Below are 27689 nucleotides of genomic sequence, written 5' to 3'. Positions count from 1 at the left end.
ATGAGTTTAACTATTTTGCTTAATAAGTCCAGGCAATTGATCGAGCGAATAAATTGCAAGGCAGTGTCATTACTCGAAACAAAAAGTTTTTTTTTGGCAAATCAAAGAACAGAAAATCGAGTCAAACTTTAGTTGTACTCCTGATTGGTATTATCTAATATAACCGATCAACGTTTTTGGTCAGTTGATTGAGTTAAAATTTTAATGATTATTACAACAGTAAACGGCGATAATTTATCTGCTATTGCCATTGCAGCATAACATAAAATTAACAATTAAAGTGATTTGTAACACAACAACCAGTCAAGTGTAAGGACATACATTTAATACCGAAAATAGTACATGAAATCATCATATGTGTGTTCTATATTATATCTATATGATAATGCTATACAGCATCCAGTGCTAGAGTACACCAAAATTTATCACATTTTATATGGCTCGATTATTATGTGTTGTAGCATTTAAACGATCACGTTTTAGGATACAAAATCTAATTAACGAATCATCAGAAAAACCATTCTTGCTGATGTGTGAACGGAATTCATAATATTTTTGTGTACATACGCTAAATGGCTTTGCTTTACGTATTATGTAGTATATGTATGTGGAACTTGGGAAGGCAGCACATTAGCTAACTTCTCCGTGAATGCTTTTGGTGGAACATATTTCATTTATTTTATAGAATAAAATGAATTGTAAAAATTAGCAAGATCTCGGCGAACGTGCCACTCCTTTAAGATACTCTAAATCACCTTTATTCCTGTCAGTACGACAACCATTTCTAAGGTAGAGAAATTATACCGTCCATTAGTTAGTAGAGCAATTAAAACAAAATAAAAATTACAAAAAAACTCGCTTCGAACCAATTCAAATCTGAAAAAAATTTGCTCGTGTGAAAATGGTTGCAAAAACAACCCCAGCGGTTCAACAAAATAGCTGACCGTTCATATAGTAAAACCACCAACTTTAGCTCGAATAATAGGCTAAATTATCGAATGGGTGTATCGCGGTTGTAGGTGAATGTATTTCATTAAATGCAGTACCGAAATTTGCGAATGCAATTTCCCACTTTTATTGAAAAGTCCACATTCAATATATAATGGTTTAATCAAAAATAACTTGCCATAAATGGAGCTGGTCATTTTAACAATGCAGCGAAACTATTTTCCAGTATGCACATTTGCGACGCCGTTTAATAGCAACAAGTTAAATTAAAGTTACGAGTCTGCAGAATGGACGTGAACATGATGGATGGGTTCGGTTGCAATGCACTTTTAACAATCAATTACACTTGTAGACAAAGGCATAAAAACTGGGAAGACTGACGACACTGGTGATTAAACGACATCTCTATCTCTATGGAAAGAGCCGCTTGTTCGATATCAGTCCAGTTTGTTTATAACATAGCAATACTCCTAGCATTAATGCTCATATGTCTGACATCAAAAAAGCTTACAAATTTGATAGTGTTCGTATTGACTTGTATGTGTTTTAACTCCTATGTCTGAACTCTGAACGAAAGAAATTTCAAAGCCTAATCTGAATCTGATTATCTGATACTATCATTCTCCAAATAATTTCTATGTTTACGTTAGAAGCAGTGATGTGATTGTAAAAACAAGTCAAATATCAGGACTTATTGGGAAGGGGAATTTTTAAATTGAAGCAAAACATACCAATGCAAAAGCTTATCATCTATGGACAACAAGCTGTAGAAATAGGTAATCATTATTTACCACCTGAGGGATTCTTTTGAAAAACAGCCTACCGAAATCGGACGCATTTTCCATTGAACTTTTTTATATGTGCCTAGAAAGGACTTCGACCCTAGAAGCCAAAACCACTTTCAAAACGAGCCGTCAGAACAGTCGGAGCGTTTGCTGCGACTGAGCCCCGTACGAACCCGTCTCTTAACGTAAGTCTACTGCGCCCGTAAACGTCGGTAAAGTAAAATTCTTATGAAATTTGTACGTCTTAAAAATTGCGCATAGCGCAATTACGAAGCCCCGTACGATGTTCCTTCCAAACGTAACACAAATCTAAAATTGACCTAAAATTTCCTCAGTCCTATATTAACCTATATTTACCTATAAATAAACAATTTACTGATAATATGCTAGTATATAGCTCAAAATAACTATCTATACCGTTATATAGCTCAATATAGCTATATATATTTATATATAGATGTCCATATTTGGGATCTTTGAAACACCACACACACATAACCAATCACTTCCCACTGATCAGTAACTTTGTAAGTATCATTTTCACCGATTTATATTGTTTTTACAAAAATCCAAAATGGCGGCCGACGGCCATTTTATTAGGAGACCTGAAATAGTACTGACGATTCACATTTATTAATACCTTTCAAACAAAAAAAAAATTCATGAAATTCGGTCAAATTTTACTCGAGATATTAACAAAAAACACCACCTTCACTGTACGGCCGAGTAGCCTCATATAAGCTCACTCCAAGAGACCTAGCTCACGCTCCGGTGAACCGCATTTCATGAACTTTTTTTTCCCTGATTGGTACGGTCAATACCTATCTATTGAATACCCATCTAAATACGTTCAAATTTGGCCAACCTACAAGCAAAAACGGCTTGCCGCCCTGCACCTAGTTCACACCAAGGGGTCTAACAAACGAGTCGGTCATCCAATTTCCATAAACTTTTTTTTGTCGATCGGTATTGTAAATACCTTTTATTTGACGTATCACTTACCAGTGTAGCCTTTAAATGGCCAGAGATATCTTTGGAAAACGATAAAGCACTTATGGGGCCCCAACTCGGGAGGGGTCGAACCAAAATCGCCCATCTTCGAACTTAGCCTCACTATTTTGACTATCTTTCAGGGAAAAAAAAATTGAAATCGGATTTGATTTACTCAAGATATCGACGTGACAGACGGACAGACGGACAGACAAAATTTTTATTGTGGATACGTCATCTATGAACATAGGCAAACACTTTGCCCTTACCGTCTGCTTCGAATTCCAGCAATTACACACGGCATCGTAATCCTATAAGCCCCTTTGTACTTCGTACGGGGCTAAAAATTCTTCGAAGTTTGTGTGGCTGGTGAAAGGTGATAAAAAACCGAAAACTTGCACTTTTCTTACAAAAATTTCTCCAGTTACGCGAGCAGGGTAATGAATTTAAAACCCAATAAGTCCCTATTCGGCTCAATAGTACATGTGATTACCTTTCTAATGACACCCCACACGACTCTGTACAGTTCGTGTGACTGGAGAAATTTTTGTTAGAAAAGTGAAATTTTTCGGTTTTTGATCACCTTTCACCAGCCACACAAACTTCGAAGAATTTTTTTGAAAGTGGTTTTGGCTTCTAGGGTCGAATACCTTTCTAGGCACATATAAAAAAGTCCACTGGAAAATCCGTCCGATTTCGGTAGGCTGTTTTTCAAAAGAATCCCTCACCTGCCACTTGCGAAAGTTGAACATTACGTAGCTCCCTGCGAAAATGATCCATTACAGGTGGACATATTTTCGGTTAATTTTTTCATTTTCCTATGTGGAAATCAACTTTCGCATGGGGCAGGTAGCAAACCAGATTACATTGGATGCTGCCACGTATTTCGTTACTTCGGAAACAACTGTGATAAATTCAAACTCACTTGTGTGTACCTCATGTAATGAATAACTTTCGCAGCATCCAATGTAACCTACTATTACATAAACATAACGAGCGACAAAAAGTTGAAAAGTCGAGTTTCCGTGTGAGGTTTATTGATCCGAGGCGAAGCTGAAGTCAATAATCACACGAAAACCATAGACTTGTAAAATATATATGAACCGAACATCCATTACACCGCTGACTGTATGAGATTTATACAAAAAATCCTTCGATTCCTTTCCCAAAATATGTCAATTAGTTCAAATTGCTTGATGCGCCAACATCGCATTATGCATTCACTGCTTTAAATTGTGTACGAAAACGTAACATTATCCTTTGACCTTAATTTCCCACAAAACAATACCGGAGAACAGATAGGTTAAAGCTGAACAAGTAATTTCCTAAGTAAATCTAACAAATTGCCTCATAAATTCCATATAGCAAAGTATATTTTAATATAAAAGTTACATAGGGTCGACGACGACGACGGCAGATAGTATGACTGTGATGTGACTTAAACATTTTCTTTATATCCATCCTCCCATGCTATGTACCCCATACACTCATCAATGGTAACACAAATTTCATATGTAAGGTGTAAGCCTCTTTTACTCTTTGTGTCATTAGAGGAGATAACTTTTTTTTTTATACGAAACTTTGTGTTTTTCTTTTTGTGGTGTAAGAGGTTGGAAGTTGGTTTTCATGTAAAATGAGTTTATATAACTTTTTGATGCTGTGGATGTGGCTACTGTATGTGCCAACTTATACCTGAGGTATTATATTGATGTCACGTAAACCATTTTGGTAAATTTATCTTATATATGGCAGTTTGTTTTTATTTTTATTTATGCTTTTTTTTCGGGGCTTTTCTGAAAATATTTAATATTTTATAGTGCCGAGGTTCGTACGTTTTATCGGTTTTTCTTTTTCTTCTTACAGAGATGAAAATTGTGTATTAAAAATGTTGGATACTTAGGTTAATGCATTCCTATCGACAAAACAAAATGTCATGCACATAGAACGAGTGAAACGGTGTAATATTTATGAGATCAGGTAAGCAATATAATTAGACGACACAAGGGCGTACTTAATTTTGGAAGTATGCAATTCCAACTAAAAGAGCGTGCGTTTCGCTTTTGTTTGTGGAGTTAATCGACCGGAATGGTTAACTAGATGAAATTTTGTACAACAGGGACCTCTGACATCCTTGGGAAATAAGCAGAACTTGTTCGCCGACAAACTAAAAACAATGTTAGTCTGGCATGCAAATCTGCAGGGTCATATTATATGAAGACTAACAACATTTTGATGTTCGACGAATTCATATAATGTTCGACTTTATACGTCATTCTATGATCTTCATTCATTCTTATGAAAACCTCTTAATAGTTATTTATGTAAAAAGAATCGTATGGAGGTAGATGTCAGATAATATACCAGCATATGATTCGTGTTACATACAACGTTTTATGCAATGAAGAAAATCGAATAAATATCGAAGACAATCTTAGTGTAATAATAATAATAATTTTAGTTAGTACTGGGCCGGCCTACTTTAGGGAATTAAACCACAACCCACAAAGGAGGCCCTTGCACCTATTCTCATCATGGGCGCGCGTTAGCATAGCGCCCGTGACGCAAGTCCTATTACTAGAAAAAATTTCAAAAATTTTTTTTTGTCGTAGACTGCAGAATCATGGGCGCGCGTTAGCATAGCGCCCGTGACGCAAGTCCTATTACTAGAAAAAAATTTAAAAAAAAATTTTTGTCGTAGAAATTTTGTTTCTAGAATTTCTTTGGTCAAATTTTTGCTGTTACAGTTTTTGCGTACAAGCGCAGAATGCGTCACCTCCAGCGATATCAGTTGTTTTGGAAGTATGCACAGGGACTTGCGTCACTTTTACTCTTTTGAGTGTTTTTGACTGATTTTTAAACTTCGAGCACACTTAGCCACAGGCCTTGACATGCTTCTTGGACTGAAAACTCAAAACCTCTTCACTTCCTGCCAGAGATTGAAAATAGATGACATTGCTTCCGTCTATCGAAGGCTACGCCAGCTGTTATTATCATCACTCTGATTTTTTAGTAAGTTTACTGAAATCTCCTTAAAATTGGTCTCCATTTCAGGTGCTCATTTTCTCAACCGAAAATTCAAAACTCGTCCAGATGTTATTCGAATTTTGAAAAATTAGGAACTTGTGCCCGCTTGAGTTTCTTTTACTTTGACAGACGACATCTCTTCTAATCACATTTAAATTAGATTCGTGAGAAAGGGTCTTCTAAAAACCAATTAAAAAACATCGCACGGTATATGATATTACATAATGCGATGTTTTCATTACGTTGCATTTGTCGAGACATTCTCTTACCGTAGCTTCACAAGGCGTTCTACATATCCAATTTCTTTGGAAGAGATGTCCTCTGTTAACATGCGTACATGTTGCAGAATTCGAAAAAAAAAGTTGTTTAAAATCAGAAAATACGATGGAAAAACATCGCAAAATCAATGTCAAAGAAATTTAACCGATCAATTCTAAAGGCATCCGTATAGCTCGTCACATCATTCCAACTTTAAACAGGTATTCTCAATTCATCGATTGCAAGAATAGATAAAATGGAATCAAATGAATGCAAAGTTATATCGACGCTTTAATTAATTTAATAAAATGATTTTCCCAACGGCATAGACCCATACGGTCAAACGTATTCTGCATGTGTATATCCCAAGGATATTATCGTATTGATCGAAATCCAGTTACACTGTTGATTTAGTATTGTTCGAATGGTGTTACCGATTCGAAGCGATAGCATAAATTTAAAATGGTGTTGCTCTCCTAAATTGTATTAGTAACCTTACAAAACCGAGCAATTGCAACATAACGAAATTTGTTGAACAGGGAAAATGTAAAATAAGTTCAGCTCGTCGAAAGAAAAAAGAAGAAAAAAAAGGCATAAAAATTCGAAGAAACTTATAACAAAACACTCTAATTTATGTCCAATATCAAATACCTTTTTCATGCTAAATGCTAACCATAAATACATAACAACAACATAACACAAGTTTATTTTAAAATTTATGGTGTCTCATATGCCCCAAGTGCCAAGTCTCGAAAGTAAACGACTGAACATGCTCGATGCCATGCTATATTATTGTAGTATTATACGTTATGTATATATGTAGAACGCCGTGAAAACGAAGACCCTCAGAAACTTTAATGATTTACGTTGCATTAAATTCCCTACGTAATGTACAATAAACCATTTAACAGAAATGAAATAGCACTTGCTTGATATGGGATATTTATTAATTTATTATGCTTCAAAGTGTATTATTATATACAATTTGGGCAAGCTTTACAACATACGCGTACAATGTATGATGGTAGTGTCTAATAATACACTTAAGAATACGAGCACAAAATGTTCTCTTCCAAACAGTGGAAATATTAAGAGTGATTCATTTAAGGATAATATGAGTTTCCTGCAGATTTATGCGAACGGATCTTTTAAATTTGCGTACAGAGAAGGTGTAGGTTGAGATGAATTTATCCCGATTCAGGAAGAGTGAATAAAAATTTAAATAAAAAACAATCGCAACCTAAACGAACTCATTTCCAAAGAACGTCCTCTCCACACTTAGGGTTCTGTGTACGGTCGGGAAGAGTGGTAAAGAACGCCGAGAATTATTTGGACATCCTTCAAGTATGTGCTTAAGGTGCATACATCAGAATCCATTAGTTTGTTTCAATTTCATCGACTTTACGAAGTGAATATTGGCATACGTGAAGCCTCCTGCCTTCACTTTATCTTCAATCTGTTAAAAAAAGCTGTAAATACAAACGATGCTAACTAATAACAACTCATCTGTTATCGACATCAGCGCTATCGACATTGATTTAATATAATTGTTATCATATTACAGTAAAATGAATATTAAAACAAATGAAGTACAAGATGTTGCAACAGACGATAGGCAATTCTTTGAACACTAGAAGTAAGAGATTCAATTATTGTTGAGTATTCTTACAGCGATACGATTGCCACATCAAAAACGGTTATGTATGATCACTATTTTACTGTTTGATCTGATATAAAAATGGTTTTGGAGACGTTCGTTGAAAAAATGTTTCTTAGCTTGTCACGTACAGCAGACATAATAACAGTTTTACCATTCAAACGATTATTTCATTTGATCGACGATTTTCATAGATTGATTTCAGAAATCTTTTACTTCATTTGTTTTGAACCTGATTTTTGCTATAAAAAACCTCATCAGACAGAGATAACAGATGACAGCCTTCTGTAACAGTTAATATGTAATATTCGCGCTTGGAGTTTTACGCCAGTAACTGACCAGTTAGAGTCCACAGATGATTTGACGATTAGGTAAGATTCTGAATGAAGTGAATCCCCGAAGTTAAGTAAATTGAATTATGATGACTATGTAGTAGCTAGTCCGACCACATTCTCGAGTGACGGTGGTCGTTGTTAGACTGTTACAGGACTTGTTGCCGTAACATGTAAGTAAGGGATAATCGAGTTGCGGCTCAGCCACTAAGTTGCACTAAACATGGGGTGTGAAAATGTGGAATAAGTCAAAGTTCTAACGCTCATGCATCTCTGGGAGCTGTTGATTTAAAGTTAAGTCAAGTAACTGACTAGTTAGAGTCCAAAATTCACTTAACTGTACTGGGACCGTAACTTTTAACAGCATATGATGGTTGGAATGGCTCAGTGGTTACTTACTAGCCTTCCACCAAAATGATTCGGGTTCGATACCAGTGTCAGACAATTCAACATGGAATCTGTCTAGCGATTATATCGCATTGGTAACGTCCTGAAGATCACTGAAGCTTCATAATTTGGGCAGTTACAGTGTGTCTGGGTGGTTGTAACGATGTGGAACACATTGAATGACTCGTATTGCGTTACCTAGATTTATCTAACATACATTTAGGCGAGGCATCAATTATGAATTATTATTTGTATACTTCGAGTCGTTGTTCGGAAGTCACGTTAAGAGGCACAGGTGCTTTGAAAAGCATACATTTAGGAGTTTTTTTTAATACTGGATTTTAGTTTAGTTTTGATGAATCTTTCCACCGGAATCATTTTTGAAAAATTTACAACCGCAACCGCTTTCAACTAAAAATAGATTTGGTTGTAGCAGCTTGACCAGCTCTGAGAAAACTGACCAGTTTATGGAAATTTCGTTAAACTGCTCACGGTTCTCAGAGCCGGTCAAACGAACCCAACCAAAACTATTTTTTTTTTATTAAAAGCTACCATATTCGTGGTCGTTATTGCGGTCATACATTTTTCCGAAAAGATATCATCAAAAATGAAATACGAGACACACAAATGTAGGCTACAATTTTAGCTAAGTGCTGGTGCCTCTTAAGAGCAATCTTTACATGACAAATTTGTAGCCTACATTTGGGCACAAAAATGTTACTTTTTTGACGATAATATTGCCCTCGAATCCTTTTTGGAAAAAGTAAAAACATCGTTTGGTGCTGAAATGTGTTAGCTTTGAATAAAAAATAGAAAGTTTTGTGATGCTGCAACCTAAGTTGGAGAAAACTCAATAGTTCATGAAAATTGACACAAATTTTGAGTTTACTCGGACCTAGGTTACATCACCACATACCTTTCTATTTTTTATTCAGAGCTAACACATTTCAACACCAAACGATGTTTTTACTTTTTCCAAAAAGGATACGAGGGCAAAATTATCGTCAAAAATGTAACATTTTTGTGCCCAAATGTAGGCTACAAATTTGCAATGTGAAGATTGCTCTTAAGCCTGTGTTCAAGACTTGTTATTGGCCGTAAAATGGCTGTTAATGAGGTCTATAAACAAATCAAATTAAATAATATTCAGGATTCAAAACCCTTAAATCTATAAAAACTCTTTCAAGTTCTTCTAAATTTAATAAAGTTTAGAAATTCTTCAGCGATTTCATTCTTTGATTGGCATCTATAAGAATCGATAGTAATATTTCGGTTGATAAAAAATATAAAAAAGGAGATATAAGTGGAGATAAAAAAGTGTGATGTGGAGATATGAAACTCCAAAATGGAGATAAATTCCATAGAAAATTGGAGATAATAAAATCTAATTTCGGAGATAATAAAATGAGTTTTGGAGATATTATAACTAGAAATGGAGATAAGAAATGTATGGAATGGAGATAAAATAAATTAAAAAGTGAAGATATTAATTTCAGAAAAGGAGATAACATCAGAGATTAAAAATTTAAAAACGGAGATACCAAGTGGAGATAAAAAAAAACTAAAAACAGATATAAAAAATTTAAAAAAGGAGATACTATAACTCCGTTTTCAATCAAATTATCTCCATTTGTTAATTTTTTATCTCCGTTCCTTGTTATTTAATCTCAAGTTTTAGTTAATTTATCGGCATTTTTTAATTATTTATCTCCATTTTTCGATTGTTTATCTCCATTTTTACTATTTTTTATCTCCTTTTTTCAATTTTTTGTCTGCCGTTTATTACGATCCCTATAAGAATAGCAAACTTTAGGTGACATTTTCAGTCTATATCTATTGACCGATTTCCAATTTTGTTTACCTTGAAGCCTAGTCTATTATGCCTTTGCACAGTCAAAAATCGTAAATATTGAATCTTTTGATCAATGAGTATTGTAAACAGATCAAAACAAAATCTATTACTTCAATAGTTTTGACATGGACTATTGTGTGTCGTCGCTGTCACATAGCTATCTGTTAGACGCTTTAGTTACAGCTCTGCAGCAGTTATTATCATCAAATACTTAAAGTATGCAACAAACCTACCCCTCTACGCACTAAGTATTGAAGTACTTAAACTGCTACAATGATTCAACCCCCTCAACAACACTAACGTATATGCATTTCCATTTCCTCTCCCGAATGCAAAACCTAGTCGCTCTCTCAATTTTCAAAAATCCTTGAAAAACTTCGCAGCTGTTCAATACAAACAAAGCCACCCTCGTCCGTTGTGTTAATGTTTCTCTTTTCCTTTGCAAAAAAGCTTTTCCGCACCGCGCATGCCTGCACACATGGAAAAAGAAGGAAACTGGTGTTTGTTAGATTGGAGCCATAAAGGAATTGAAAAAGTCATAACTAAAGCTACATTTCGGTTTAATCTGTCAGTCTAGGTTTGGCTACGAAGGTGTTACGTGACTTTACGCGTTTTTTCCAGTTCAACGAGGATTTTAAATATTATTGTCGATAAATTCTGTGTCATATGTTATTCGGTGTTGAAACCGGTACACCCAATTAGTTGTGTATATGTAATTTGTGTGTTTTGAACTAACAAAGGACAGAAGAAAAAAAAACGGAAAAAAAATTCAAATTTAAATAAAATAAGCCGAGGAGAGTTCAAATTCAGTGTCAAGTTAGGTTGATGAGGATTCGGGACATATTAATAAGATTAAATGAGAATTTAATTCAATTTTCCTGTTAAATTTGGTGGTAATGAATTTATTGCTCGGTTTATTGGTTCATTGATAAGCTCCCAGCTGTAAAACCGTAAGTTTCCGATTTTTTTTTTTCAATTTTCTTCGTTTTTCCTTTTGTAGCTAAATTTAGAAATGATGAAATGACTGGAAATTCGGTTTTTTTTGCTTTGTAGGCATAATTTACTGTGTCGAAATTTTCCGTGTCTTTTTGCTGCCTTTTCTGAAAATAGATTCTGTTAATTCCCTATTTTCCATTCAGTCTATACTTATACTTTACGGAGGCGATACAAACACTCTTATGATCCTTGGCCTTTTTGTCAATTTTTCGCTGTAAACGTTCCTCTGTTGTCGAATATCTGAAATGAGATTTGCTTCTGACTCTCATCTAAAATTTAAATCCATTACTCGTCACCCACGTCCTGTATTAAAATGTCAATTTCGACATTTGTATTAGAAATTTAAAAATTCAGAAAGACGTGCTCATATGCTAAAGATCAATCGAATTACATTTTCTCTAAAATTATTCTCAGAATGTATGACGACATTGGGTACACGCACAGTGTGTGTGTAAGTGTGTATAATAGAAGGCTGATAAGATTTTTAATGTTGTCCAAGGATTAACTTTGATTGATTGTGGTGGAAATTAGTAAGGAGAGAAAAATCGTCGGAATAGAAAGTGATAAATTTTAACGTTGTTCATTTAAATTGATGGTAGTCTGGAATCGGCGAAACGAAGTGCGAATTTGCTGTTTAATTAGTTTAAGTAATTTATGGAGTTATTTACGAAAGCTTTTCCAAGTAACAAGTCTGACTGAGGATCTCGAGTAATGAAGAAATGCAGAAATGTTTGTTGGCGAGGTGTAAGGAAGTGTGTGAAACTCCCAAGACTTTGCATGCGAAAATTTGAACGTAGCATCCGAAACATTAGCATAATTCTCTCATTCCTCATGCAATTACCAGTTTACCATTACTCCGGTTTGATACGAATAGGGAAAGATTTTCCTTACTTTTCTTTACAGTTTCCAATCGTTTTCTCCGATTCGTTATAGATTGAAATTAAAATTAGCACCAGAAGTAGAAGAGAGACAATATCTTAAACGATTTACGCTTTTTATACATACGGTGCATAAAGCAGTATTTAAAGCCAAAGGTATGCAGTGCAAGAACATTACAGACTACAAAAAATAAAAAGGAAAATGTGAAAAAAATAATTTGCATTCCGAAGGGTGCCGCACTGGACGAGATTTACCATCTGCATCGATCAAATTCTATTCTTTTCTTTTTTTTTCATTTTTCTGTTCTGTAATTACTGTGCCATGTAGAATGTATTGGAATAAAGACTCTTCCGAATCATTTACTGGTTTCGCAATAATGTCCGTGTATCAGAAACTTCTCATCATTTCCATTGCACAAATCAAATAACGTTACTGAAATTAATAAGCAAACTGAAAGCCTTTCGTGTATCATTAAATCTATCTCTTCTTTTGTTTAAACTAAAACGGATGATTTGACACAAAATCTTTTACTTCATTAGCTTTAACAATTCCATTCATGTTATATAAAGGAACAAAAGAAACTTAATTAAAGTCATCATTTTCGATAACAGATGTTAATCACAGTGTATTGAGTAATGGATGTGATTGCCTGCGAACTCAATCTTTGGGTGATCAAACGTTTCTTCAATTGATTAAATTTGTAATGGAAACAATCATCAATCTGTGAGTCACGACTCTAGGTACCTCTACGGTGAATCATTCCAGAAATGACAAATCAACCGAAAATGTCTGACACAATCAATTTTCTTGCAACAGGTATGAGAATAGCAATCGAAAAAAAAACCCTCCATGGCCCTTCGAACTATTTCCCATTCTATCAATATCGCTAACAATATAGTGGTAACAACATCAATAATACAGACAATCGTATGATGATGCTCGACATTTGCTGCTATATAATACGAGACGTAACAATAGCTTTGTGAAGCAATAATTATTGAAAATCTAATTCTTGATCTACAAATGCACATTTAGTGCGACTGGAAATATCCTTTGTTGAATGAAGATGACAAGTTTTAAGTGTACTCACTACGTTGAAACAGTACCATCTTCTATGTAGGGCACTCTTGTACGTCAAGAATGAATGGTGTCCAAAACGACGATAAGAGAAAAATAATTGTCTCGTATAAGTCGGTTCCAATGAACATCTAGATTCAATAAAACAAGGCATCAGAACAGTCGGAGCGTGTGCTGCGACTGAGCCCCGTACGACCCGTAAACCTATTTTGCCCGAAACCATTATACGTCTCTAGCCCTAATAAGCCCGTTCATCTTTAAAATTGCGCTTAGCGCAATTACAAAAGCCCGTACGAAGTACTTCTCAAGTATAAAACAAAAGTTTACGATGTATCTAAGGAATCCGAATTTACAACTTTTTTTACCAATTTTCTTTCGGTATTAAATTATCTGTCAAACGAAACAAAAAGTAGCAAAATCTGATGAAATATTCTCGATTTATGTGCCAAAAACACACAGGGCCACAAAGCGGTCTTAGTCCAAGGGACCAAATTTGAAATTTTTTTCACCAAATTCTTTTTGGTATTTTTTGGTATTGGTAGTTACCTTCCATATAAATCAAAAACTAGCAAAATCGGATGAGATTTACTCGAGCAATGTGCAAAAAACACTTAGGGCCGAGTAGCGGCCTTAGTCCAAGGGACCAAATTTGAACAATTTTTTGCCACGTTCTTTTCGGTATTCAATTACCTTTCATAAAAAACTAAATCTATTAAAATCGGATGAGATTTACTCGATTTATGTGCAAAAAACACTTAGGGCCGAGTAACGACCTTTGAGCCATCCCAACAAGCCCACGTTGCATCTTACCCAAAAACAATGTTTGGCAACTTTGTTCTACTCGTCAATACCTTTCATTTGATATATCACAAGCAGGTATTGCGTGCGTATTTCGGTAGATATCGTCGAAAGACTGAAAAACACCTATAGGGCCCTAGCTCTGGAAGGGCCGGCCCTACCATGCCCATTTTCGAACTTGACCTTACTTTTGTCCATACCAATCGGGGGAAAAAAGAATTTTGAAAAAAGGTTGTGATTTACTCTAGCTAGAGGGGTCACGGACGGACGGACGGACGGACGGACGGACGGACGGACATTTTTTTTATTGCGGATTTGTCATCTATGAACATAACCAAATGCTTTGCCCTTACTGGCTGCTTCCAATTCGACATGTTACAAACGGCATATTAATCTTATAAGCCCCCAGTACTTCGTACGGGGCTAAAAATTTGTAACGAAAAGAAATCGAAGGCTGACAAACTGACAAGCATTCAAAATCTTCAGACCTTAACCTTTGTTTTGTGGCATTTTAATGATATGCTTACCAGTTCTGGTACGTTAAAAGAAAAACAAGTGAAGAAGAACTAAATTTTTGAAAGGGGTAATAAGGGGATGTAACCAACACACTCCAAGAACGGCACAAGAACAGATTTTTTTTAACGGTCAAACAGCCTCTTATTTGGGTCCCTGCAGTTTTATTATAAAAACAAAAAACAAAACCAATTTATGTGAAAAATTCTGACTAATGTATCGAATAGGCTTCTTATGGTGTAACTGTACCTAAAGACAACAACGCGAAAGAGGCCTAATAGAGAATTAGAGTAGGGATTAGACTAGAGTGGTCGATGTTACGATATAATCAGATACTTCAAAACTTATTCTGCCCTTACTAAGTAGTTCAACTCCCGGTGAGCAATAACTCTTCGGTGTTTAATAGCTAAGCATCTAATGACGAGAAAGAAATCACTACCGAGGGATTCTTTTGAAAAACAGCCTACCGAAATCGGACGCATTTTCCAGTGGACTTTTCTATATGTGCCTAGAAATGTATTCGACCCTAGAAGCCAAAACCACTTTCAAAAAAATTCTTCGAAGTGTGGCTGGTGAAAAACCGAAAACTTGCACTTTTCTTACAAAAATTTCTCCAGTTACACGAGCCGTACAGGGTCGTGTGGGGTGTCATTAGAAAGGTAATCACACGTACTATTGAGCCGAATAGGGACTTATTGGGTTTAAAATTTATCGACACTGAAATATGTGCAGGTTAAGTCTTCAACCGAAGACTGTTCTTTGTGAAATTTCTCGATGTACACAAAATGTACATGGTCGTGTGGCGTATCATTTGGAAGGTAATTTTATGTGCTATTAGGCCAAATAGGGTCTTATGAAGTTTGGATGCATCTATGATGAAATGTGTACACCTAAACATTTCAACTTCTATTTCATCGTAGACGCATCATAACTTCATAAGACCCTATTTGGTCCAATAGCACATAAAATTACCTTTCAAATGATACCCCACACGACCATGTACATTTTGTGTACCTCGAGAAATTTCAGTAAGAACAGTGTACGTCTTCGGTTAAAAACTTTATCTGCACATATTTCAGTGTCAATGAATTTTAAACCCAATAAGACCCTATTCGGCTCGATAGTACATTTGATTACCTTTCTAATGACACCCCACACGACCCTGTAACTGGAGAAATTTTTGTAAGAAAAGTGCAAGTTTTCGGTTTTTTATCACCTTTCACCAGCCACACAAACTTCGAAGAATTTTTTTTAACGTGGTTTTGGCATCCACTGGAAAATGCGACCGATTTCGGTAGGCTGTTTTTCAAAAGAATCCCTCTACCAATTGAGCAAGCATACCATGTTTTTCTTTTATTGTATCTCTTATCGGGTGGACTGCATTCACTTTTATGAACATCTGAAGTAGTTCTTCTTTTGTAATTGTTATAATAATCCACACGACTAGTCTTATGCACCACAGGTTATAATCATGCCAAGATTACCTTAATAAGTACCGGAAGTATTCTGGCAGTTGATTTGTTTTACTGAGAGACATCCGTTTTCTCATAATTCCGCATTTTTCTATAGAAACTTTTCTTATTTAACCTTTATCCTCAGCTGTTGCTATGCAGCTAGACATTAGACACATGAAATTATAAGGATTTTTGGTTTTAAAATGGCTATTCATGCGAGACATTTAAGAATATTCTTGAAACCAAATGAACGTCCACTTGTAGTCAATTATGTCGACAATGATAAAACATTATTTGTTTGTGCTTCCTTTCTGGTTTCTACTGATAAAAGTACCGATTTTGTTATAAATTTTAAGTGAACATTGATTCCTTTTGGCATGCTACTTCATTGGTATACATAACTGATTCTCGTTCGATATTCGAGAATGTAAAACAATTTATTGTTGTACTTCGCTTGGATTTTTATTTTCTTCTATTATTTCCATAAGTTTTTCAGAAAGTTACTGTTCAATGCAAGCTTTTTGTGTAACGAATTCTTGTTATTTTGTCGAGTAATGTTCGTGATTACATTCTGATTTTTGTTTTCACAAATATTCACAAAACAGTACTCAACACAATCGTTAAGTTTTTCTTCATCTTTTATTCAAACTATAAATTTATGGATTTCAATGGAAAATATTTTCAAATTGTTTTCGAATTTTCATAAAGTTATAACACAAAGGATGCATGAAGTCAAAAGCAGTAAATTAAAATTAGAATATTCTATTCAATCAAGCACAGTGAAAAGAAAGGGAAAGTGGGACAATTTGATTATCTACGTTCCACTCGTGCATTCCTAAAAATAGGACAATACTCATTGCCTCGGAAAATCAGTAATTACTTTATTGACATGAGCGTTAACCAGGCCTGGTTGGTTTGAAACGAGATTAAATAGGGACCGCCGACCACCAATAATTTTTTTTCATATTTATAATGAGTGATGGACAAGAACATCACACAGGAAAAAATTAGCCCGAACCCCTGAGCCGTTTCTGAGAACCAGTGGATGCGCTGCCACAAGCAGACAGACACAGCCTGATCACAAATTTTAATGGGGATCGGTAGAGGGAAAAATTCTAAGATATACTGTGTAAAAAATATTTCCTTCGATCATCTGCTCTCGGAGTAATAACTGTTGAAAGTCAAAATTTCACCATTTTCGAAGAGTGATATATCTTTGACAAAGTTTCCGCGCCAGCCAGTGCAAATTGATTCTAGACGCGGTTAATAAGCTCTTTCGAATGGCGAAAAAAGTTTTTTGAAAAAGTTCTTTTATGTTACATTTTCAGAGAAGTTACTTTTTCCGCTGCCCTCGGTGAAATTCGTCCACTTCTGTTCCCTTCTGGTAGCTTTATTTCAAACTAATTTGTCGCTTATATTGTAGCCTGAAGAATAGGCTTTTCAACGATACCAAACATGCCATACTTGATCCACAACAAGTACTTTTGATGATTCAGTTTTCAATCGAAGTCAGTCTACTCGAAAATCCGGAGCCCTCGAAAACGAAATTATTAAATTTCAAGATAATATTACAATTGAATGTCTTTTACTCAATTATATGTATGGTACAGGCTCAGAGAGTCATTAAAGTCCACTACTTTTCAAAAAAATCTTGAAATTTAATAATTTCGTTTTCGAGGACTCCAGATTTTCGAGTAGACTGACTTCGATTGAAAACTGAATCATCAACAGTACTTGTTGTGGATCAAGTATGGCATGTTTGGTATCGTTGAAAAGCTTATTCCTCAGGCTATAATATTGGGGGCAAATAAGTTTGAAATAAGACTACCAGAAAGGTACAGAAGTGGCCAAATTTCACCAAGGGTAGCGGAAAAATTAACTTCTCTGAAAATGTAACTTAAAAGAACATTTTCAAATTTTTTTTTTCGCCATTTGAAAGAGCTTATTAACCGCGTCTAGAATCAATTTGCACTGGCTGGCGCGGAAACTTTGTCAAAGATATATCACTCTTCGAAAATGCTGAAATTTTGACTTTCAACAGTTATTACTCCGAGAGCAGATGATCGAAGGAAATATTTTTTACACACAATATCCTAGAATTTTTCCCTCTACCGATCCCCATTAAAATTTGTGATCAGGCTGTGTCTGTCTGCTTGTGGTAGCGCATCCACTGGTTCTCAGAAACGGCTCAGGGGTTCGGGCTAATTTTTTCCTGTGTGATGTTCTTGTCCATCACTCATTATAAATATGAAAAAAAATTATTGGTGGTCGGCGGTCCCTATTTAATCTCGTTTCAAACCAACCCTGCAGGGTCTATTTTTGCGAATAAATTCTTCAAAAGTGCCTTAAATTTCATTGTTCAAGTTTGAGAATTTTTTTGAATTTTGAGGAAATAATTCCCAAAAATAGGACCTGTTGAAACTCATTCTCCGGGGAATTAGTGAGAAAAGTAACTTATGTATTTGTATGGAACTTTGTATTTTGCCTTGTGTGATTGCATCGATCGCCTTCGGCTCGGGCTGCAAACGCCATACTTGGCGAAATAAAATGTTTTTAAAAGTATGAAGTTTACCCATACGAGGCGGGACCATTTCCATCATTTGTTCCATTGACACCTGAGTTATTTTGCTCAAAAACTTTGGTATTAGGTTTAGACGAAGTCAAGTAAAATCAACTTTAGTGGCTAGAAGGAGTTTTCCTGGTAGACAATTTCGAACCAAAATATCACTTTTCCAATATTATTGGATATATTCCTTAGACAAGCATCCTTGTCTTGTATATGTATTTTAATGCAGTATAGAGTGAGAGAGAATATTGGAAATGTGCAACTGGTTGTTCGAAATTGTCTACTTAATTTTCGATAGTAATATTTCGGTTGATAAAAAATATAAAAAAGGAGATATAAGTGGAGATAAAAAAAAGTGATGTGGAGATATGAAACTCCAAAATGGAGATAAATTCCATAGAAAATTGGAGATAATAAAATCTAATTTCGGAGATAATAAAATGAGTTTTGGAGATATTATAACTAGAAATGGAGATAAGAAATGTATGGAATGGAGATAAAATAAATTAAAAAGTGAAGATAATAATTTCAGAAAAGGAGATAACATCAGAGATTAAAAATTTAAAAAAAGAGATACAAGAACTCCGTTTTCAATCAAATTATCTCCATTTGTTAATTTTTTATCTCCGTTCCTTGTTATTTAATCTCAAGTTTTAGTTAATTTATCGGCATTTTTTAAATATTTATCTCCATTTTTCGATTGTTTATCTCCATTTTTACTATTTTTTATCTCCTTTTTTCAATTTTTTGTCTGCCGTTTATTACGATCCCTTAATTTTCTCTCTTGAAATTTTCGAAAATTATTCACAAAAATTATCGAATGCAGCCCTGAATGGGAATGGGAATGCTACTTCAGTCGGTTTTCTCTACGTATTTTTGGGATCATTTATAAATTACGTAACGCTTTTTCAGTGCTGCCATCAAAATTAAATCCTAAATAACTTGGCTAATAGGTGCTCTGTGAAATTGAAGCTATTTCCCCATCTAGGGGGGTATATTCGTCGGTTAGAACATAGTTTTAACTTCGCAGGCCACGTATTTCTCGAATTATTAAAGATTTACTTTTGATGACGGCACTGAAAAAGCGGTATGTAATTTATGAAGGATCCCTTATTCAAATTACTAAAGTAGCTCTCCGGCTTTACCTGGATTTTATGTCGTTGAAGTGAAGTTTTCACAAACGTTCACATGTTAATAAATGAAAAAACTTCTCTGATTTAAAATGGCTGTAATTATCATTCAACAGTACATCACTCATCCATTAGCAACGTTCATGTAATCCCTTCCCTCTCGTTGTTGCTGTACACAAATATAAATAAATTAAAAAGTTTCATCAGAAAGCTGAAGTTTATTTATTTTTTTTGATGAATTTCAGATTCGAACAAAACATCCAGCAAAGTCAAACTCCTCTGCGAATAGATAAAACCTCAAATCACATTAACGGAATGACGTCGCTAATTAATATGAAGTGTATTTTGAGTGGAAAGGATTCACGTTGGTTGCAATTGGACGTGTGCCGGGAATTTCAGAGAAATAAATGTTCAAGAACGGACACGGAATGCAGATTTTCACATCCACCACCGAATGTTGAAGTTCAAAACGGACGGGTTATATGCTGCTACGATAGCATCAAGGTAATAGAACGGAGTCTTTTTTGTGGAGTCTTTTTATTTGCATTTCCTTTCCAGTTTTCTTATATAATGTGAAAAGCAAATCAATGAAGCGAACGTAATTTTAATCTTCAAAATAGTATATACGAACGAGATAATTTCCGTTAGTTAAATCCTCTCCCCGCCAAGAAAAAAGAACGTTGAAAATTCAAAATATAATCCGCTTACGAGCTTAAGAGCAAAATAATTTGCAAAGCTCACATATGTCTTCCTTCGATTTATCGACTTAATGTTGTGCAGCTATCTGCATATCGACAAAGTTACGATTACGGTGATCAGCGACAAAACATTTCCCTGAATTATTTCCTTCACCGCAATAAGTTTGAGTTGGTAAGCATTCTAATCCGCTAACTAACTTCCTAAGATTCCACGTTTGCCGGTGGAATTTCTCAGCCAGTAGAGCTAAAGCGGCACAACCGTAGCAACAATGATATGGAATAGATTGCTTTTTAAGGAATACGAATTACACAAAAGTAATTGTTCGACATGCCTTGCCGCATGCTTCAAATGATTTTATATTCTCGGATAATACATTGCATCGGTATCATGGATGGCATGACATAGCAGGGTGTATATTGCATATTGCACCATCTTCTTTTTATGAATTAGGAAAGAGTATATAGTGTTCAAAGAGAATGTCAAAAAGAGTGTTCACCCATCGAGCTCAGTTAAATTAACTGGTTTTTTCCTAGTTAACTGGACTTTAACATACAAATTTTGACGTATCATCCTACGGAACCAGTTAATTTTTCTCTCTTTTACGCTCTTTGAACACTGAGCCAAGCACTAGAACAAATTTTGTTTACTGAAAATCGGTCTCTCTTGGCATATATAAAATTACGACGCAGCAGCATTATACCAACCTTACAAACTTAATTTATATGAGAAATGTTGACTACTGTGTCGAGGAGACTCCTCTTGAATTCGGTTCTCTTTGCTTTGTTCATCAGTGCTATGGAAGATATACGTCGCGGATAACAAATTTATGCTTAGTTTCCTCTTACCAAAAAAGTAAGCCGTGTGAGAGACAAAATTGAATTTTTTCTTTGTTTATTTGACAGTTCGCTCTCTCACGGCTCTCTCACGGAGTACTTTTTGTTGAGTGGAGTGGGCACTTTATAATGCTCAAAACAAACGAGGCATTGAAAACGTGTTTTGGTCCTAGTTTTCATTGACAGATGCAGCAATCGCGATTTTGAATAGAAAAAGTTCTAACTTCATTTGACAGTTTCGAAAATTTCGTCATGAAAAATAGGACCAAAACACGTTTTCAATGTCTCGTTTGTTTTGAGCATAACAGTGTCCATGCACACATACTCTCTCTTTCTCTCTCTCTCTCTCTATCTCTTAATTGATGCACAATGTGCACATACATCGTAGATCTACACTATTTCCTTTTCTTTACAACCGATTTCGTCATACTCTCTCATCGTACAGTGAAATATATTCCTCATAAGTTGCTAAGCAGTAGTGAAAAGTCACTAGGGAGATTGCGTTATAAACGTATATAGTGTAAGAGAATGTCAAAAAGAGTGTTCACCCATCGAGCTCAGTTAAATTAACTGGTTTTTTCCTAGTTAACTGGACTTTTACATACAAATTTTGACATATCACCCAACGGAACCAGTTAATTTTTCTCTCTTTTACGCTCTTTGAACACTGTATAAGTGAAGATCGCTATCTCCATATTACTCCATACCACTGCATCAAACCATCAATTTCTAACGGTCCTTTGTATACGTATCCATACACTATGGTTACATTTTTATCTACACCATCTAGACCTGACTTCAAAAATTTCGACTAACACTCACGATTGTTGATTTCGATAACAATTTTTATATATGAGTTCCTACAGAGTGTACGGTTCAATACTCACACACAAGAACAATGCATTGCATTTTAATTTGTTTTTCCCATTTTCTTTTTTTTTTAATCAAAAGGGACGATGCAATCGAGAAAAACCGCCATGCAAATATTTCCATCCGCCGCAACATTTGAAAGATCAATTGCTGATAAATGGCCGTAATAATCTGGCATTTAAAAATGCTTTATTACAGCAAGTTGGTATAACCACAACGACTGGACCACCTGTTGTACGCAGCCAAGTTCCAGCCGTGGTAAGAAATTTTCTTTGAACGTTATAATGTTTTTCGTTTCGTTTCACCTGCCCAGTCCGATGTGTTTTATTTACGGTTGTGTACCTTAATTTCGATGTGGAAATGAATCAAACATAAATTTATTCATTGTGCTACTGGGACCATTAATGGCTGTTCTTTAAGACTTTTTGTGTTCGTGCTGACAGTAGTTGTAATTTTTGTTTTATTGTCATGTGTTTGCGAGAGAATGGAAGATAAATTGAGGGTAGCACTTCGGATTTTTTTTTACTCGTTCGTTAAATACATTCAGTTAATTGACGTTGACTTGACTTCACTTTTAGTATTTGGCGTAGTCTATGTCTGTTGGGTTTTAGTTAGAGTTTAGGTATCGTAGAGTGGGTCAGTAGAACCAATCAGAATATGTTTTTTTTTGATAAAATCGGTTCATTGCTTCAGCTAGCTGTAAATTTTTCTGATTTCCATGATTTGTTCGTTTCGTTAGAAAATCAAGACATTAAAACTGAAGTTTTGGAAATTTTAGTCGTCCAACAGTATGGCCGACTACCGAAATATTTGATGTCAATAGATCAGTGTCAAATACCGGTTTCTTCTTCCAAAATAGTGTCAAATGAGTTGTCAATTTCACAAAGCTAACCTCAAACAATGACAAATAAATTTTTGTAACATTTTGGTTAGCTTTGTGAAAATGACAGCTCATTTGACATCTCAAACGACATTGACAATGATGTATACAGTGTTAAAAGAGCGTAAAAACAGGGGGAAAAACTAGTTAATTAAACTGATCCCGATGGGTGATATGTCAAAATGAGAACTCTCTTTTAACACTGAAAAGAGTGTTAACGAAAAGATATTTAACCTTGAGGGCAATTACAACATTTGTATTTCGAAAATTCGAACTTTAAATTTCGATTTTTCTTTCATTTATAAATTTTTGACATTGCCCTCAAGGTCAGTTGAATTCAACTGATCTTTGCTTTTTGTCAACAGTCTACGGTGTTTAAGGAGAGAGAATTCGGATTAGTTTATTACAGCTGATTACAGCTAATTTAACCTGAGCTTAATCTCAATGTTTTCGATTAATTCATTGTTCAGTCTGAACTTTTGATTATCATGATAGTTGGCACAGTCAATAACGTTTCTAGGTTATGTAATGTCAAGATTTGTCCTGCGCTGTTTAGTTTGAATTATAACGTTGAAATGACAACATCGGTTTTTTACTTGTAAAATAAGATCGCCCATGTTTATGCTTAGTTTCCTCTTACCAAAAAAAATACTCCGTGTGAGAGACAAAATGGAATTTTTTCAATTTTTCTTTGTTTATTTGACAGATTGCTCTCTCACGGCTCTCTCACGGAGTACTTTTTTTGAGTGGAATGGGCACTTTACCCTAGACATTCATGAATTTGCGACCTGCAGATCAGTTAAATTTTACAGGTTTTCGCTCTCCCTAATTAAACTATAAAGATATAAAAATCACAATTACCGAAATTGACTTCTGATTATATGTCTAGGTTGTCTTTCAGGTGACTTCGGTCAGATATGTTAGCCAACGAATGTCGCATTGCAACATTCATTTCATTTCGAACCGATTTCGTCGAAATGATTTAATTCACAACACAACACCCATTCCATATTCTGACTAATTGCCTACCCGTAGCACCCCGGAATCATTTTATATTATATATTATGTCAATAAACATAATTATTCAAATGCTGTGTCAAATTCCCACAGGCAACGAATCATTACGTGAATAGTATACCAACCAGCTCTTATTCTCCATATTTTGGACATGGTAATTTAGTACCTGCATTAATTGGACCAGATCAATCGGCATCTGTGTCGCCAATCGGACACACAGTACCTCAAAGTGTACAAATGACACATCAAAAAATTTATAGACCTGCTGAACGATTAGAGGTGAGTTTATCAATGCTGGACACTTCATGTTGTTGCGAAAAGTGTGAAAATGAAGATAATTATTTATCATAATGAATGTTGAATGTTGATGGTGGGCTGGGAAAAATGTTGGTGCGCGTGGGAATTTATAATAATGTAAAAAATGCCAAAAACATTTTTGCCTTGAAATAATATTTTAAAAAAAATGTTTCAGATGGAAATGAAATCTGTTGGCACCATTTATTATGACAATAACTTTGTGAGTATTATCAGTGAAAGAAATGTTAATTTAATTCTCAAAAATATCAAACATTGTGCTTGGAACAAGGTTAGGTTGATCCAAGCCTGACCTAAATGTACTTGAACCAGATATAGTGTTGTGATTAGAGCGAGAACGCCGGGGGACCAGTAAATTATAACTTTCCTTCCAAGATTTTTCATTAAATATTTACATAGTGTTAACGGAGAGCGAAGATCAATTAAATTGAACTGACCCCGAAGGCAATGCACAAAATCTATTAACACAAATAAATCGAAGCCACAGTAAAGTTTAACTAAGCCGACATCTCGCTACATAAAACTTGTCACCACAACTTGCAAAACAACTTTAAATAACTGGCAAAAGTTATATACAGTGTTAAAAGAGAGTTCTCATTTTGACATATCACCCATCGAGATCAGTTATATTTACTGGTTTTCCCCCCTGTTTTTACGCTCTTTTAACACTGTATAGACTGTGAAGAGAGAACGAGGATCAGTTAAAAACTGTCCTTAAAGTACAATGTCAAACATTATGAATGAAAATAAATCGAAATTTATTCTCTCATTTTGACATTTCACTCAAAGCGAGTTACATTTAACTGACTGAGCCGAATAACTCTTTGTCAACACTATACAATGTTAATAGAGCGTAAAAGAGAGAAAAATGACCAGTTGCTTAACTGGTATCGATGGGTGACACGTCAAAATTTGTATGTAAAAGTCCAGTTAACTAGAAACAAACCAGTTAATTTAACTGAGATCGATGGGTGAACACTCTTTTTGACATTCTCTTTGACAACATAGAGTGTTAAAAGAGAGTACATATCACCCATCGAGCTCAGTTAAATTAACTGGTTTTTCGCTAGTTAACTGGACTTCTACATACAAATTTTGACTTATTGTGACCCATCGAGACCAGCTTAGTAACTGGTCAGTTTCCTCTCTTTTTACGCTCTTTTAACACTCTATATACTAGCTCTCTGTGTCAAATCCACACCTTATTTATTTGTATTCTACAAACACTGCTTTAATAATTAGTAATTCTTTGTTAAGTTTAACCAGTGAACTTCACCGGACATTACTGTACGCACTCCCTTGTCTTTCATCATAACAATAATAATCAATTTAAGATCTTATAGGGAAGGATACTCAAAATATTTTAATGAGACGTACGGTCAACGAACTAGGCTTTACCTTTAAAGTAATTTTAAATTAAATTATGTACTCGACTTGACCTGAGCTCATTCATTTTTCTTCCACTGTGTCACGATGAGACCTCTTCCGAGCTATAATTCGCTATCATTCACTATATCAAATGATCATTGTTTTCTCTGTGTTCATATCTTCCGTCTTCCCTCTACAGCAGGCTTATGCTCGTATGAGCATACCGTATGAAAGACAGGTTCCCGAAAAATCTAATCTTATGGTCTATCATCATCCACATAACACAAACTATCAGCAAATGATTCACGTGCAACAGCCGTATGTGACCGGGGTCATGTAAGTCGCATTAAACACACATTTCCCATAGATAACAGAAAATAATGATTTTTTTTTAAAAACAAATGCTAGGATGAACCATGGCCAACCAATGGCACCGATAATTTTCACGTGAATTAATTGGAAATAATAAACTAAAAAAGAACAAATCAAAAATGAAAGTTGTAAAAAAGATGTAAGAAACTTTGGAATGTGGTAAATTTGAGCGTTGTGGCTCGAGAAAAATTAACAAATTTAAACATTTTGAATGGAATCGAAGATCAATATATTTGTTGGATGATGGATGCGAACTGCCGCGGAAACAGGTACTATTAACTTGTTACACAAAATAAACATTGTTGCTCGTTCTAAACGACCTAATTTATCAGGCTGAAGAGTAAGCTACGTTATTGAGAAACGGTACAAGTGATTGGTAAAATGTTGTTGGCAACCCTTTTGTACAGCACAAAACTAATGTAACATAAAATGTAAAAATAAAAAAAAAATAAAAATTGAAATAAAAAATTTAAAAAGAAAAATCGTTTTCACTAAGAATATAAAACAAATTCAAAATTAATAAAATTAAGAAAATTTTTAGTTGAAAATTTAAAAGAAAAAAATAATGAAAAAAATGAAGATGGCGAAGAAGAAATGATAATTCTCTAATTAATGTTAAGTTATCAACTAATCTTACATCGAAAATATGTAATTTTAATTTAGTTATTAAAAGACTGACAATAAATTGAGAAAAAAAAGAGTTTCGTTTCATTTAACGTTCAATTACAGTGAAAGACAAAAAATTTGGCTCAGCTGTTTTACCATATGCCCGATTTCCAATGATTTTAAGTGGATTTTTTACCGTTGTTGCTGGATTTTCATCGATTTTTCATTTAATGTTCAGATACAGTGCGAGCTTTTACGATTTCACCAGAGGAGCTGAAATTTGTGAGGATTTTCCGGGATTTACAACGATTTTAGAAGGATTTTTAGACCCGTACGAAGTACTGGGGTCTTATAGGTTTACGCATACGTTTGTAACACGTCGAATTGGACTCCCTGAGTAAGGGGAAACCTATTGTGGTTGTCTAGAGATGCCAAATCCGCGAGAAAAAAATGTCCGTCTGTCCGTCTGTCCGTCTGCACGATAACTTGAGTAAAACGCATCCGATTTTGAAAATTCTTTTTTTTCCCGTTTGGTAATGTCAAAAGACAGGCTAAGTTCGAAGATGAGTGATTTCGGATCGACCCCTCCCGAGCTGTGGCCCAATAAGTGCTTTACGGTTTTTCGAAGATATCTCCGGACATTTAAACGTTAAACTTGTAAGTGATACGTCAAATAAAAGGTATTTACAATACCGATCGACAAAAAAAAAGTTTATGGAAATCGGATGACCGACTCGTGAGTTAGACCCCTTGGTGTGGAACAGGCACAGGGCGGCAAGCAGTTTTTGCTTGTAGGTCGGCCACATTTGAACATATTTCGTCTGTTTTAGCTTTATTAGATAGGTATTGACCTTACCAATCAGGGAAAAAAAAGTTCATGAAATTATGTTCTCCGGAGCGTGAGCTAGGTCTCTTGGAGTGAGCTCTTATCTGGCTACTCGGAAGTACAGTGAACGTGGTGTATTTTGACAATATCTCGAGTAAATGACCGAATTTCATGATTTTTTTTTTGTTTGAAAGGTATTAACGAATGTAAAGCGTCGGTACTATTTCCGGTCTCCTAACAAAATGGCTGCCGGCGGC

The 27689-nt window shown here is 35.0% G+C and overlaps 1 protein-coding gene and 1 long non-coding RNA gene across 3 annotated transcripts; one reads left to right on the top strand and one right to left on the bottom strand.

Annotated features, from left to right (window-relative positions):
• Positions 1-21112, bottom strand: LOC119082675. Its single transcript, XR_005088684.1, has 3 exons — positions 20960-21112; positions 16804-16810; positions 1-10 (listed from the first exon to the last, which is right to left on the bottom strand). It is a non-coding gene; the product is annotated as an uncharacterized LOC119082675 (long non-coding RNA).
• On the top strand, positions 10806-26470 carry LOC119082674 (protein muscleblind-like). 2 transcript variants are annotated; one of them, XR_005088683.1, is made up of 8 exons: positions 10806-11183; positions 19892-20150; positions 22130-22306; positions 24039-24224; positions 24418-24462; positions 25828-25964; positions 26037-26269; positions 26333-26470. XR_005088683.1 is itself a non-coding variant. In XM_037192252.1 (7 exons), exons 2-7 carry the CDS (start codon positions 19962-19964, stop codon positions 26077-26079), a joined length of 777 nt encoding a protein of 258 aa, XP_037048147.1. In that variant the 5' UTR covers positions 10806-11183; positions 19892-19961; the 3' UTR covers positions 26080-26470. The 2 variants fall into 2 exon arrangements, 1 of the variants encoding a protein (XP_037048147.1); XM_037192252.1 differs by having other exon boundaries at positions 26037-26470.
• Positions 26471-27689: the final 1219 nt, after the last annotated feature.

The sequence above is a fragment of the Bradysia coprophila genome, unplaced genomic scaffold (assembly GCF_014529535.1).
Source record: "Bradysia coprophila strain Holo2 unplaced genomic scaffold, BU_Bcop_v1 contig_476, whole genome shotgun sequence".
NCBI lineage: Eukaryota > Metazoa > Arthropoda > Insecta > Diptera > Sciaridae > Bradysia > Bradysia coprophila.
The sequence above is the reverse complement of the archived record's forward strand: the minus strand, read 5'-3'. Positions and strand labels throughout refer to the sequence as shown.

What these genes read in the sequence shown, in the direction of transcription:
- LOC119082674 (XM_037192252.1), top strand. Translation starts at nt 19,962, where the DNA reads ATGACGTCGCTAATTAATATGAAGTGTATTTTGAGTGGAAAGGATTCA. An exon ending in GCTGCTACGATAGCATCAAG is followed by an intron (nt 20,151 to 22,129) that starts GTAATAGAACGG and finishes TTTAATCAAAAG; the next exon opens with GGACGATGCAATCGAGAAAA. An exon ending in GACCTGCTGAACGATTAGAG is followed by an intron (nt 24,225 to 24,417) that starts GTGAGTTTATCA and finishes AAAATGTTTCAG; the next exon opens with ATGGAAATGAAATCTGTTGG.